Source organism: Salvelinus fontinalis, chromosome 1 (assembly GCF_029448725.1).
Source record: "Salvelinus fontinalis isolate EN_2023a chromosome 1, ASM2944872v1, whole genome shotgun sequence".
Taxonomy (NCBI): domain Eukaryota; kingdom Metazoa; phylum Chordata; class Actinopteri; order Salmoniformes; family Salmonidae; genus Salvelinus; species Salvelinus fontinalis.
In genome coordinates, this window is record NC_074665.1 from 98492425 (window position 1) to 98506343 (window position 13919).

The following is a 13919-nucleotide window of genomic DNA, read 5'->3' on the forward strand; positions in this document are numbered from 1 at the left end:
GTAGTGGTGGTGGTAATAGTAGTAGTAGTAGTGGTGGTGGTAATAGTAGTGGTGGTGGTGGTAATAGTAGTAGTAGTAGTGGTGGTAATAGTAGTAGTAGTGGTAATAGTAGTAGTGGTGGTGGTGGTAGTAGTAGTAGTAGTGGTGGTGGTAATAGTAGTAGTAGTAGTGGTGGTGGTAATAGTAGTAGTAGTAGTGGTGGTAATAGTAGTAGTAGTGGTAATAGTAGTAGTGGTGGTGGTAATAGTACTCGTAGTGGTGGTGGTAATAGTAGTAGTAGTAGTTGTGGTGGTAACAGTAGTAGTAGTAATGGTGGTAATAGTAGTAGTTGTGGTAATAGTAGTAGTGGTGGTGGTAATAGTACTCGTAGTGGTGGTGGTAATAGTAGTAGTAGTAGTTGTGGTGGTAATAGTAGTAGTGGTGGTGGTAATAGTAGTAGTTGTGGTAATAGTAGTAGTGGTGGTGGTAATAGTACTCGTAGTGGTGGTGGTAATAGTAGTAGTAGTAGTTGTGGTGGTAACAGTAGTAGTAGTAGTGGTGGTAATAGTAGTAGTAGTGGTAATAGTAGTAGTGGTGGTGGTAATAGTAGTAGTAGTAGTTGTGGTGGTAATAGTAATAGTGGTGGTGGTAATAGTAGTAGTAGTAGTTGTGGTGGTAACAGTAGTAGTAGTTGTGGTAATAGTAGTAGTGGTGGTGGTAATAGTACTCGTAGTGGTGGTGGTAATAGTAGTAGTAGTAGTTGTGGTGGTAATAGTAGTAGTGGTGGTGGTAATAGTAGTAGTGGTGGTGGTAATAGTAGTACTAGTAGTGGTGGTGGTAATAGTAGTAGTAGTAGTAGTTGTGGTAATAGTAGTAGTGGTGGTGGTAATAGTAGTACTAGTAGTGGTGGTGGTAATAGTAGTAGTAGTAGTGGTGGTGGTGGTAATAGTAGTAGTGGTGGTGGTAATAGTAGTAGTAGTAGTGGTGGTGGTGATAGTAGTAGTAGTGGTGGTGGTAATAGTAGTACTAGTAGTGGTGGTGGTAATAGTAGTAGTAGTGGTGGTGGTAATAGTAGTAGTAGTAGTGGTGGTGGTAATAGTAGTAGTAGTGGTGGTGGTAATAGTAGTAGTAGTAGTGGTGGTGGTGATAGTAGTAGTAGTGGTGGTGGTAATAATAGTAGTAGTGGTGGTAATAGTAGTAGTAGTAGTAGTGGTGGTGGTGATAGTAATAGTAGTAGTGGTGGTAATAGTAGTAGTAGTAGTAGTGGTGGTGGTGATAGTAATAGTAGTAGTGGTGGTAATAGTAGTAGTAGTGGTAATAATAGTAGTACTACTAGTAGTGGTGGTGGTGGTAATAGTAGTACTAGTAGTGGTGGTGGTAATAGTAGTAGTAGTGGTGGTGGTGGTAATAGTAGTAGTGGTGGTGGTAATAGTAGTAGTAGTAGTGGTGGTAATAGTAGTAGTGGTGGTAATAGTAGTAGTGGTGGTGGTAATAGTAGTAGTAGTGGTGGTGGTGGTAATAGTAGTAGTAGTAGTGGTGGTGGTGGTAATAGTAGTACTAGTAGTAGTGGTGGTGGTAATAGTAGTAGTAGTGGTGGTAATAGTAGTAGTGGTGGTGGTAATAGTAGTAGTAGTGGTAATAGTAGTAGTAGTAGTGGTGGTGGTGGTAATAGTAGTAGTAGTGGTAGTAATAGTAGTAGTAGTAGTGGTGGTGGTGGTAATAGTAGTAGTAGTAGTGGTGGTGGTAATAGTAGTAGTAGTAGTGGTGGTAATAGTAGTAGTAGTAGTAGTGGTGGTGGTAATAGTAGTAGTGGTGGTAATAGTAGTAGTAGTAGTAGTGGTGGTGGTGGTAATAGTAGTAGTGTTGGTGGTGGTGGTGGTAATAGTAGTAGTGGTGGTAATAGTAGTAGTAGTGGTAATAGTAGTAGTAGTAGTAGTGGTGGTGGTGGTAATAGTAGTAGTGGTAGTAATAGTAGTAGTAGTAGTGGTGGTGGTGGTAATAGTAGTAGTGTTGGTGGTGGTGGTGGTAATAGTAGTAGTGGTGGTAATAGTAGTAGTAGTGGTAATAGTAGTAGTGGTGGTGGTAATAGTAGTAGTAGTAGTGGTGGTAATAGTAGTAGTAGTAGTGGTGGTGGTAATAGTAGTAGTGGTGGTGGTAATAGTAGTAGTAGTGGTGGTAATAGTAGTAGTAGTGGTGGTAATGGTAGTAGTAGTGGTGGTGGTGGTGGTAATAGTAGTAGTGGTGGTAATAGTAGTAGTAGTGGTGGTGGTAATAGTAGTAGTAGTAGTGGTGGTGGTAATAGTAGTAGTAGTAGTGGTGGTAATAGTAGTAGTAGTGGTAATAGTAGTAGTGGTGGTGGTAATAGTACTCGTAGTGGTGGTGGTAATAGTAGTAGTAGTAGTTGTGGTGGTAACAGTAGTAGTAGTAGTGGTGGTAATAGTAGTAGTTGTGGTAATAGTAGTAGTGGTGGTGGTAATAGTACTCGTAGTGGTGGTGGTAATAGTAGTAGTAGTAGTAGTGGTGGTAATAGTAGTAGTGGTGGTGGTAATAGTAGTAGTAGTGGTGGTAATAGTAGTAGTAGTGGTGGTAATGGTAGTAGTAGTGGTGGTGGTGGTGATAATAGTAGCAGTGGTGGTAATAGTAGTAGTAGTAGTTGTGGTAATAGTAGCAGTGGTGGTAATAGTAGTAGCAATGGTGGTAATAGTAGTAGTAGTAGTGGTGGTGGTAATAGTAGTAGTAGTGGTGGTAATAGTAGTAGTAGTAGTGGTGGTGGTGGTAATAGTAGTAATAGTGGTGGTAATAGTAGTAGTAGTAGTAGTAGTTGTGGTAATAGTAGTAGTGGTGGTAATAGTAGTAGCAATGGTGGTAATAGTAGTAGTAGTAGTGGTGGTGGTAATAGTAGTAGTAGTGGTGGTAATAGTAGTAGTAGTAGTGGTGGTGGTAATAGTAGTAGTAGTGGTGGTAATAGTAGTAGTAGTAGTGGTGGTGGTGGTAATAGTAGTAATAGTAGTAGTGGTGGTGATAATAGTAGTAGTGGTGGTGGTGGTAATAGTAGTAGTGGTGGTAATAGTAGTAGAATTGGTGGTGGTAATAGTAGTAGTGGTGGTGGTGGTAATAGTAGTAGTAGTAGTAGTGGTGGTGGTAATAGTAATAATAGTAGTAGTGGTGGTGATAATAGTAGTAGTGGTGGTAATAGTAGTAGTAGTAGTAGTGGTGGTGGTGGTAATAGTAGTAGTGGTGGTAATAGTAGTAGTAGTTGTGGTGGTGGTGGTAATAGTAGTAGTAGTGGTGGTGGTGGTAATAGTAGTAGTAGTAGTGGTGATAATAGTAGTAGTGGTGGTGGTAATAGTAGTAGTAGTGGTGGTGGTGGTAATAGTAGTAGTAGTAGTGGTAATAGTAGTAGTAGTGGTGGTGGTGGTGGTGGTAATAGTAGTAGTGGTGGTAATAGTAGTAGTAGTAGTAGTGGTGATAATAGTATTAGTCGTGGTGGAAGTGGTGGTGGTAGTAGTAGTGGTGGTGGAATAGTAGTAGTAGTGGTTATGGTGGTGGTGGTAATAGTAGTAGTAGTGGTGGTAACAGTAGTCTTAGTAGTAGTGGTTGTGGTGGTAATAGTAGTAGTAGTAGTAGTGGTGGTGGTGGTGGTAATAGTAGTAGTAGTGGTGGTAATAGTAGTAGCGGTGGTGGTGATAATAGTAGTAATTGTAGAGGTGGTGATAGTACTAGTAGTAGTGGTGGTAATGGGGGTGGTGGTGGTAGTAGTGGTAGAAGGGCCAGTAGTAATGCTAGTCTAGTAATAGTTGACAGCCAAAGGCTCCATACCTGGACAGTATTATTAGTGTATAGTGAAAATAATAGTAGTATTAGATAGGTGGAGGTTGAATACAGTATTATTAGGGTATAGTGATAGTAGTATTAGACAGGTAGAGACTCTATACAGTGTTATTAGGGTATAGTGGTAGTAATAGTAGTATTAGACAGGTAGAGACTCCATCAGTATTATTTGGGTATAGTAATAGTAGTATTAGATACAGTGGGGAGAACAAGTATTTGATACACTGCTGATTTTGCAGGTTTTCCTACTTACTAAGCATGTAGAGGTCTGTAATTTCTATCATAGGTACACTTCAACTGTGAGAGAGAGAATCTAAAACAAAAATTCAGAAAATCACATTGTATGATTTTTAAGTAATTAATTTGCATTTTATTGCATGACATAAGTATTTGATACATCAGAAAAGCAGAACTTAATATTTGGTAGAGAAACCTTTGTTTGCAATTACAGAGATCATACGTTTCCTGTAGTTCTTGACCAGGTTTGCACACACTGCAGCAGTGATTTTGGCCCACTCCTCCATACAGACCTCCAGATCCTTCAGGTTTCGGGACTGTCGCTGGGCAATACGGACTTTCAGTTCCCTCCAAATATTTTCTATTGGGTTCAGGTCTGGAGACTGGCTAGGCCACTCCAGGACCCTAAGATGCTTCTTACGGAGCCACTCCTTAGTTGCCCTGGCTGTGTGTTTCGGGTCGTTGCCATGCTGGAAGACCCAGCCACGACCCATCTTCAATGGTCTTACTGAGGGAAGGAGGTTGTTGGCCAAGATCTCGCGATACATGGCCCCATCCATCCTCCCCTCAATACGGTGCAGTCGTCCTGTCCCCTTTGCAGAAAAGCCTCCCCAAAGAATGATGTTTCCACCTCCATGCTTCACGGTTGGGATGGTGTTCTTCGGGTTGTACTCATCCTTCTTCTTCCTCCAAACACGGCGAGTGGAGTTTAGCCCAAAAAGCTCTATTTTTGTCTCATCAGACCACATGACCTTCTCCCATTCCTCCTCTGGATCATCCAGATGGTCATTGGCAAACTTCAGACGGGCCTGGACATGCGCTGGCTTGAGCAGGGGGACCTTGCGTGCGCTGCAGAATTTTAATCCATGACGGCGTAGTGTGTTACTAATGGTTTTCTTTGAGACTGCGGTCCCAGCTCTCTTCAGGTCATTGACCAGGTCCTGCCATGTAGTTCTGGGCTGATCCCTCACCTTCCTCATGATCATTGATGCCCCACGAGGTGAGATCTTGCATGGAGCCCCAGACCGAGGGTGATTGACCGTCATCTTGAACTTCTTCCATTTTCTAATAATTGCGCCAACAGTTGTTGCCTTCTCACCAAGCTTCTTGCCTATTGTCCTGTAGCCCATCCCAGCCTTGTGCAGGTCTACAATTTCATCCATGATGTCCTTACACAGCTCTCTGGTCTTGGCCATTGTGGAGAGGTTGGCGTCTGTTTGATTGAGTGTGTGGACAGGTGTCTTTTATACAGGTAACAAGTTCAAACAGGTGCAGTTAATACAGGTAATTGTAAAGGTTTTCTTCCAGGGGTGAAGGAGAGGACCAAAATGCAGCGTAGCCAGTGCTCAACATGTTTAATTAAACAATAACCATGAACACTTAACAAATAACAAAATAACAAACCGTGAAAACCGAGACAGTCCTATCTGGTGCAGAACAAACACTGAGACAGGAAACAAACACCCACAAAATCCCAACACAAAACAAGCCTCCTATATATGAGTCTCAATCAGAGACAACGACTACCATCTGTCTCTGATTGAGAACCCACACCAGGCTGACATAGAAACAGACAAACTAGACACACAACATAGAATTCCCACCCAGCTCACGTCCTGACCAACTAAACACATACAAAACAACAGAAAACAGGTCAGGAACGTGACAGAACCCCCCCTCAAGGTGCGAACTCCGGGCGCACCCCTAAAACTCAAGGGGAGGGTCTGGGTGGGCATCTGTCCGCGGTGGCGGCTCCGGCGGTGGACGAGGGCACCACTCCACCATTGTATTTGTCCACCTCCTTAGCGTCCCTTGAGTGGCGACCCTCACCCCCGACCATGGTCCAGGAACCTTCACCAACTCCCCTCTACAATAGAGGAGACAACTCAGGACAGAGAGGTAGATTAGGACAAAGAGGTAACTCCGGACTAGTGGCAGCTCCGGACTGAGTGGCAGCTCCGGACTGGAGGGCAGCTCATGACTGGAGGGCAGCTCATGACTGGAGGGCAGCTCATGACTGGAGGGCAGCTCATGACTGGAGGGCAGCTCATGACTGGAGGGCAGCTCATGACTGGAGGGCAGCTCATGACTGTAGGGCAGCTCTGGCAGCTCCTGACTGGCTGGCGTCTCTGGCAGCTCCTGACTGGCTGGCGTCTCTGGCAGCTCCTGACTGGCTGGCGTCTCTGGCAGCTCCTGACTGGCTGGCGGCTCTGGCAGCTCCTGACTGGCTGGCGGCTCTGGCAGCTCCTGACTGGCTGGCGGCTCTGGCAGCTCCTGACTGGCTGGCGGCTCTAATGGCTCGGGACAGACGGGCGGCTCTAATGGCTCATGGCAGACGGATGACTCAGATGGCGCTGGGCAGACGGATGGCTCAGACGGCGCTGGGCAGACGGATGGCTCAGACGGCGCTGGGCAGACGGATGGCTCAGACGGCGCTGGGCAGACGGATGGCTCAGACGGCGCTGGGCAGACGGATGGCTCAGACGGCACTGGGCAGACGGATGGCTCGGACGGCGCTGGGCAGACGGATGGCTCAGACGGCGCTGGGCAGACGGATGGCTCAGACGGCGCTGGGCAGACGGGCAGTTCAGGCACCGCTGGGCAGACGGGCAGTTCAGGCACCGCTGGGCAGACGGCAGACTCTGGCTGGCTGAGACGCACTATAGGCCTGATGCGTGGTGCCGGAACTGGAGGTACCGGGCTGAGGGCACGCACCTCAGGGCGAGTGCGGGGAGGAGGAACAGGGCTCTGGCGATGCACTGGAAGCCTGGTGCGTTGTGTAGGCACTGGTGGTACTGGGCTGGGGCGGGAAGGTGGCGCCGGATATACCGGACCGTGAAGGAGGACACGCGCTCTTGAGCACCGAGCCTCTCCAACCTTACCAGGTTGAATGGTCCCCGTAGCCCTGCCAGTGCGGCGAGGTGGAACAACCCGCACTGGGCTATGCAGGCGAACCGGGGACACCACCTGTAAGGCTGGTGCCATGTACGCCGGCCCGAGGAGACGTACTGGAGGCCAGATACGTTGGGCCGGCTTCATGACATCCAGCTCGATGCCCAACCTAGCCCTCCCAGTGCGGCAAGGTGGAATAGCCCGCACTGGGCTAAGCACGCGTACTGGGGACACCGTGCGCTTTACCGCATAACACGGTGTCTGACCAGTACGACGCCCTCTCACTCCACGGTAAGCCCGGGGAGTTGGCTCAGGTATCCAACCCGGCTTCGCCACACTCCCCTTTAGCCCCCCCCCCCCCCCCCCCCCCCCCCAAGAAATTTTTGGGTGAGCCTCTCGGGCTTCCAGCCTCTCTTACGTGCTGCATCCTCAATCCACCGCTCCTGGGCTGTGGCTGCCTCCTTCTCCCGAGAGCGGCGATTCTCTCCAACACTTCCCCATGGTCCTTTTCCGTCCATGATCTCCCAAGACCATTCCTCCTGTGTCCAGTAGTCCTGTGTACTGGGCCGCTGCTGCTCCCCGTTGCTACGCTGCTTGGTCCGGGTTTGGTGGGTGTTTCTGTAAAGGTTTTCTTCCAGGGGTGAAGGAGAGGACCAAAATGCAGCGTAGCCAGTGCTCAACATGTTTAATTAAACAATAACCATGAACACTTAACAAATAACAAAATAACAAACCGTGAAAACCGAGACAGTCCTATCTGGTGCAGAACAAACACTGAGACAGGAAACAAACACCCACAAAATCCCAACACAAAACAAGCCTCCTATATATGAGTCTCAATCAGAGACAACGACTACCATCTGTCTCTGATTGAGAACCCACACCAGGCTGACATAGAAACAGACAAACTAGACACACAACATAGAATTCCCACCCAGCTCACGTCCTGACCAACTAAACACATACAAAACAACAGAAAACTGGTCAGGAACGTGACAGTAATGAGTGGAGAACAGGAGGGCTTCTTAAAGAAAAACTAACAGGTCTGTGAGAGCCGGAATTCTTACTGGTTTGTAGGTGATCAAATACTTATGTCATGCAATAAAATGCAAATTAATTACTTAAAAATCATACAATGTGATTTTCTGGATTTTTGTTTTAGATTCCGTCTCTCACAGTTGAAGTGTACATATGATAAAAATTACAGACCTCTACATGCTTAGTAAGTAGAAAAACCTGCAAAATCGGCAGTGTCTCAAATACTTGTTCTCCCCACTGTAGGTGGAGGTTGCATACAGTATTATTAGTGCATAGTGATAGTAGTATTACATAGGTAGAGACTATACAGTATTATTAGTGTATAGTGATAGTCATAGTAGTATTACATAGGTAGAGACTATACAGTATTATTAGTGTATAGTGATAGTCATAGTAGTATTACATAGGTAGAGACTATACAGTATTATTCGTGTATAGTAATAGTAGTATTAGTTAGGTAGAGACTCCATACAGTATTATTAGTATATAGTAATAGTAGTATTAGATATTCAGAGAATGGGTACAGTATAATTTTTTTATTTTTTTTTTATTATTTCCCCCCCCCTATTCTCCCCAATTTTCGTGGTATCCAATCGCTAGTAATTACTATCTTTATTTTTTTTATTCCCCCCCCCCCCCCCTTTTCTCCCCAATTTTCGTGGTATCCAATCGCTAGTAATTACTATCTTGTCTCATCGCTACAACTCCCGTACGGGCTCGGGAGAGACGAAGGTCGAAAGTCATGCGTCCTCCGAAGCACAACCCAACCAAGCCGCACTGCTTCTTTAACACAGCGCGCCTCCAACCCGGAAGCCAGCCGCACCAATGTGTCGGAGGAAACACCGTGCACCTGGCCCCCCTTGGTTAGCACGCACTGCGCCCAGCCCTCCACAGGAGTCGCTGGAGCGCGATGAGACAAGGAAATCCCTACCGGCAAAACCCTCCCTAACCCGGACGACGCTAGCCCAATTGTGCGTCGCCCCATGGACCTTCTGGTCGCGGCCGGTTGCGACAGAGCCTGGGGGCGAACCCAGAGACTCTGGTGGCGCAGTTAGCACTGCGATGCAGTGCCCTAGACCACCGCGCCACCCGGGAGTCCAGGGTACAGTATTATTAGTGTATAGTAATAGTAATAGTAGTATTAGATAGTTAGAGACGCTATACAGTATTATTAGGGTATAGTGATAGTAATAGTAGTGTTACATAGGTAGAGACTATACAGTATTATTAGTGTATAGTAGTAGTAGTATTAGATAGGGGGAGGTTGCATACAGTTTTATTAGGGTATAGTGATAGTAATAGTAGTATTACATAGGTAGAGACTATACAGTATTATTAGTATATAGTAGTAGTTGTTTTAGATAGGTGGAGGCTCCATACCTGGACACGGACCTCAAGGAGGTTGACCTTCATAGCCAGGAGCTCCCGACTGTAGACGTCAGGGTAGTGGGACTTCTCAAAGGCCTTCTCCAACTCATGGAGCTGGAAGGTGGTGAAGGTGGTGCGGTTACGCCGGTGCTTCTTCTTAGGGTGGTCCTCCTTTGGAGGCTCAGGGGACTTTTCCCCGCTGTCCACCCCCTTCGGGAGGTCTCCCAGGTCCCCGTCACACTTGTCCCTGGAGAAAAGGCCTGACTCTGAAGGGAGACAGTAGAACAGGAGAGGCGTGTATGTTTAGGTATCTGTCTTCTTGCTCTCGGGTTCCTTCGGCAGTGCCAGTTCTACTTACCAACAGCGACCTAATATGCAGTTCTCTCTACGGGTGATTTCATAGTCCCATGGGGACAGATGCCACCTGTTAAACCTGAGTGTCCTCATGTGCCCTGGGAATGGAGAGCTCTAATCTACACCAAGACTGTACTTGTCCTCTGCATTGCATCTTTTCTAAGAAAACAGGGTGAGGTTGAAGCCCCTCTAAACATGGCTGATGGATGGTAGAAAACAGGGTGAGGTTGAAGCCCCTCTACACATGGCTGATGGATGGTACAAAACAGGGTGAGGTTGAAGCTCCTCTACACATGGCTGATGGATGGTAGAAAACAAGGCGAGGTTGAAGCCCCACTACACATGGCTGATGGATGGTAGAAAACAGGGTGAGGTTGAAGCTCCTCTACACATGGCTGATGGATGGTAGAAAACAAGGCGAGGTTGAAGCTCCTCTACACATGGCTGATGGATGGTAGAAAACAGGGTGAGGTTGAAGCTCCTCTACACATGGCTGATGGATGGTAGAAAACAGGGTGAGGTTGAAGCTCCTCTACACATGGCTGATGGATGGTAGAAAACAGGGTGAGGTTGAAGCCCCTCTATACATGGCTGATGGATGGTAGAAAACAGGGTGAGATTGAAGCTCCTCTACACATGGCTGATGGATGGTAGAAAACAGGGTGAGGTTGAAGCTCCTCTACACATGGCTGATGGATGGTAGAAAACAGGGTGAGGTTGAAGCCCCTCTATACATGGCTGATGGATGGTAGAAAACAGGGTGAGGTTGAAGCCCCTCTATACATGGCTGATGGATGGTAGAAAACAAGGTGAGGTTGAAGCTCCTCTATACATGGCTGATGGATGGTAGAAAACAGGGTGAGGTTGAATCCCGATTACACATGGCTGATGGATGGTAGATCTAATCAGAGCTTGTTAATTAATTAATCCAAATCAATTGAGGCTCAAGATTATCATCAGATCGTTGACTAGGTAATAAACATGTGAGGCAGGAAAAGTGGTCTCCTTAAGTCACTATGCTGTAATGTTACAGTAATAGAGGGTTATAATGTTATGTACTGTTCTAATAAACAAGGATTGTTCAGGAAGAAATACTTGGTACACCAGTCCCTTATTCATCCCAGCCAGGCCTACTATATCTTATCCAAGCCTGGTCCTAGATCTGGTTGTGTAAAGGTAGAAACGTTAAGTCCAACATTGTAGCTATACTGTACTGATAAACTGTAGTCTCTGAATCTTGAGAAAATGACAATCCAAGCACAGTGTGCTTTCAACTGTCCCTGCCTTTCCTCCTGGATGAGGTTAGCACCATATGCTTTCAACTGTCCCTGTCTTTCCTCCTGGATGAGGTTAGCACCGTATGCTTTCAACTGTCCCTGTCTTTCCTCCTGGATGAGGTCAGCACCGTATGCTTTCAACTGTCCCTGCCTTTCCTCCTGGATGAGGTTAGCACCGTATGCTTTCAACTGTCCCTGCCTTTCCTCCTGGATGAGGTTAGCACCGTATGCTTTCAACTGTCCCTGTCTATCCTCCTGGATGAGGTCAGCACCGTATGCTTTCAACTGTCCCTGCCTTTCCTCCTGGATGAGGTCAGCACCATATGCTTTCAACTGTCCCTGTCTATCCTCCTGGATGAGGTTAGCACTGTATCCTTTCAACTGTCCTTGCCTTTCCTCCTGGATGAGGTTAGCACCGTATGCTTTCAACTGTCCCTGCCTTTCCTCCTGGATGAGGTTAGCACCGTATGCTTTCAACTGTCCTTGCCTTTCCTCCTGGATGAGGTTAGCACCGTATGCTTTCAACTGTCCCTGTCTATCCTCCTGGATGAGGTTAGCACCGTATGCTTTCAACTGTCCTTGCCTTTCCTCCTGGATGAGGTTAGCACCGTATGCTTTCAACTGTCCTTGCCTTTCCTCCTGGATGAGGTTAGCACCGTATGCTTTCAACTGTCTCTGTCTTTCCTCCTGGATGAGGTTACCACCGTATGCTTTCAACTGACCCTGCCTTTCCTCCTGGATGAGGTAATGTAAGAAAACATTGTGACTACTCATTTTACTGTGGAGAAGTGAAAGTCTTGGATATAAGTCTTAGATTGTTTTGGTGTTACTCTTATATGAACTGCTATTTCACTGATGTTGTTGCTGTATATGTTATAGATGTTTATGAGCAGTTATTAGCGCCTATGTTGTGCATTATAATGCATTATGCATGTCTCATAAGAGGGTAATCATAGGAATTGTTATTTTTTATTTTTTTTTAATTTAACCTTTATTTAACTAGGCAAGTCAGTTAAGAACAAATTATTATTTACAATGACGGCCTACCGAGGAACAGTGGGTTAACTGCCTTGTTCAGGGGCAGAACGACAGATTTTTAGCCTGTCAGCTCGGGGATTCGATCTAGCAACCTTTCGGTTACTGGCCCAACTCTCTAACCACTAGGCTACCTGCCGCCCTTTACATTGTCTTCATGTAATAAACAACATCACCTAATCAATCAATGAATGAACCTATAAATCAATAACAACCATGGTACTGACCGTGAAAGACAGAGTGCTGGGTGCTGTCCTCCAGGCTGGCCAGGTATCTGTAGGGGTCTGACTGGCCCTGCTTCCCCTGGTGGTCCTCCAGGCCCTCAGTGTCCATTTCCTGGGTCCGTTCGGACCCTACAGGAGTGAGCAGGGGGTACTGGTCCTTACTGAAGCCCGGGATCAGGTCAGCGCTGTGGAGCCGGCCTCCTCCGCTAGACCCTCCTCCCTTCACCATGTCATGGTAGTTGTCTGATGACAGGCAGCCATCGTCCATAATTCCCAACGTATCCATTGACAAATATGTCCAAGAAAAGAAGGATGCTGTCAAAGAGCACTTTGATGGGGGATGCAGATCTGTCTGTCCTTGGACTTCCTGTCAGTCTGCAAAGCAGGGAAAGTTAGACACGTTGATCTCATGAACAAAGGGTTTTGTAGAAGGGTTTGTTAATATTGTGTCGTAGCCCTTTCCTGCAGTCGACTGACCAGAAATGCCGTCTAGTGGCCTCAAGGGTGGAATGTTATTCATATTTTTCATAATTTCATAATTAGTCAACATATTCTTTTTTTACGCACCGAAAATCCAGTGTTTTTATGTCAAACGGTTTTGTTATATTTCAGTCTTCTGTGATGTATATAAAGTGTAATATTGGGATGCAAACACAAAATGTAATACATTTCAACTCTATATATGACGTGGTACAGGTGTCTTCCTTTTTTTAAACCCATAACCATGTGTGTGAGGTTTTATACTTTTGTTTCAAAGTATATTTGTTTAAGACTACCAAGAATCACTGTGTGACAATGATTTAGCCCACTGCAGTAAAAGGTTATGCAATGACATATTGGTTGTAATGCATATTACTATGGTAACAATCAATTTCCCTTCAGTTGGAAAACGTCTGGGTACATTTGACGCTGATATGAACAATTCACATCTGATACTACTTGACATTTATTCATTATGTTCAATGCATGAAGGAACCTGGACTTATTTCTGTATCTGACTTTGTCACATGTGCACCAGTTCGCATTAACATACACTATCTCTTTCATAAAACAATGTCAATTTGCCAGTTAGTTAAAAAATCTGATCTGAAATTAACAACATGTGTTTATCAAATCATATGTTATGTATAGCTACAGTAGCTACACTTATCAACAAGACCAAATAATATGTGATGTAAAGCTAGCTACATTTATCAACAAGACCAATAAAGTATGTGATGTAAAGCTAGCTACATTTATCAACAAGACCAATAAAGTATGTGATGTAAAGCTAGCTACATTTATCAACAAGACCAATAAAGTATGTGATGTAAAGCTAGCTACATTCATCAACAAGACCAATAAAGTATGTGATGTACAGCTAGCTACATTTATCAACAAGACCAATAAAGTATGTGATGTAAAGCTAGCTACATTTATCAACAAGACCAATAAAGTATGTGATGTAAAGCTAGCTACATTCATCAACAAGACCAATAAAGTATGTGATGTAAAGCTAGCTACATTTATCAACAAGACCAATAAAGTATGTGATGTACAGCTAGCTACATTTATCAACAAGACCAATAAAGTATGTGATGTAAAGCTAGCTACATTCATCAACAAGACCAATAAAGTATGTGATGTAAAGCTAGCTACATTTATCAACAAAACCAATAAAGTATGTGATGTACAGCTAGCTACA

The 13919-nt window shown here is 45.3% G+C and overlaps 1 protein-coding gene across 1 annotated transcript in view; it reads right to left on the reverse strand.

Annotated features, from left to right (window-relative positions):
* Window positions 1–13514, reverse strand: part of LOC129865044 (retinal homeobox protein Rx1-like) — a 21276-nt gene extending 7762 nt beyond the window's left edge. Inside the window, exons 1-2 of the mRNA XM_055937468.1 lie at window positions 12239–13514; window positions 9358–9611 (exon numbers count right to left, since the gene is read on the reverse strand). Of these exons, the coding sequence (XP_055793443.1) occupies window positions 9358–9611; window positions 12239–12521 (537 nt within the window). The 5' untranslated portion in view covers window positions 12522–13514. The remainder of the gene's footprint in view (window positions 1–9357; window positions 9612–12238) is intronic.
* Between the last annotated feature and the right edge of the window lie 405 nt (window positions 13515–13919).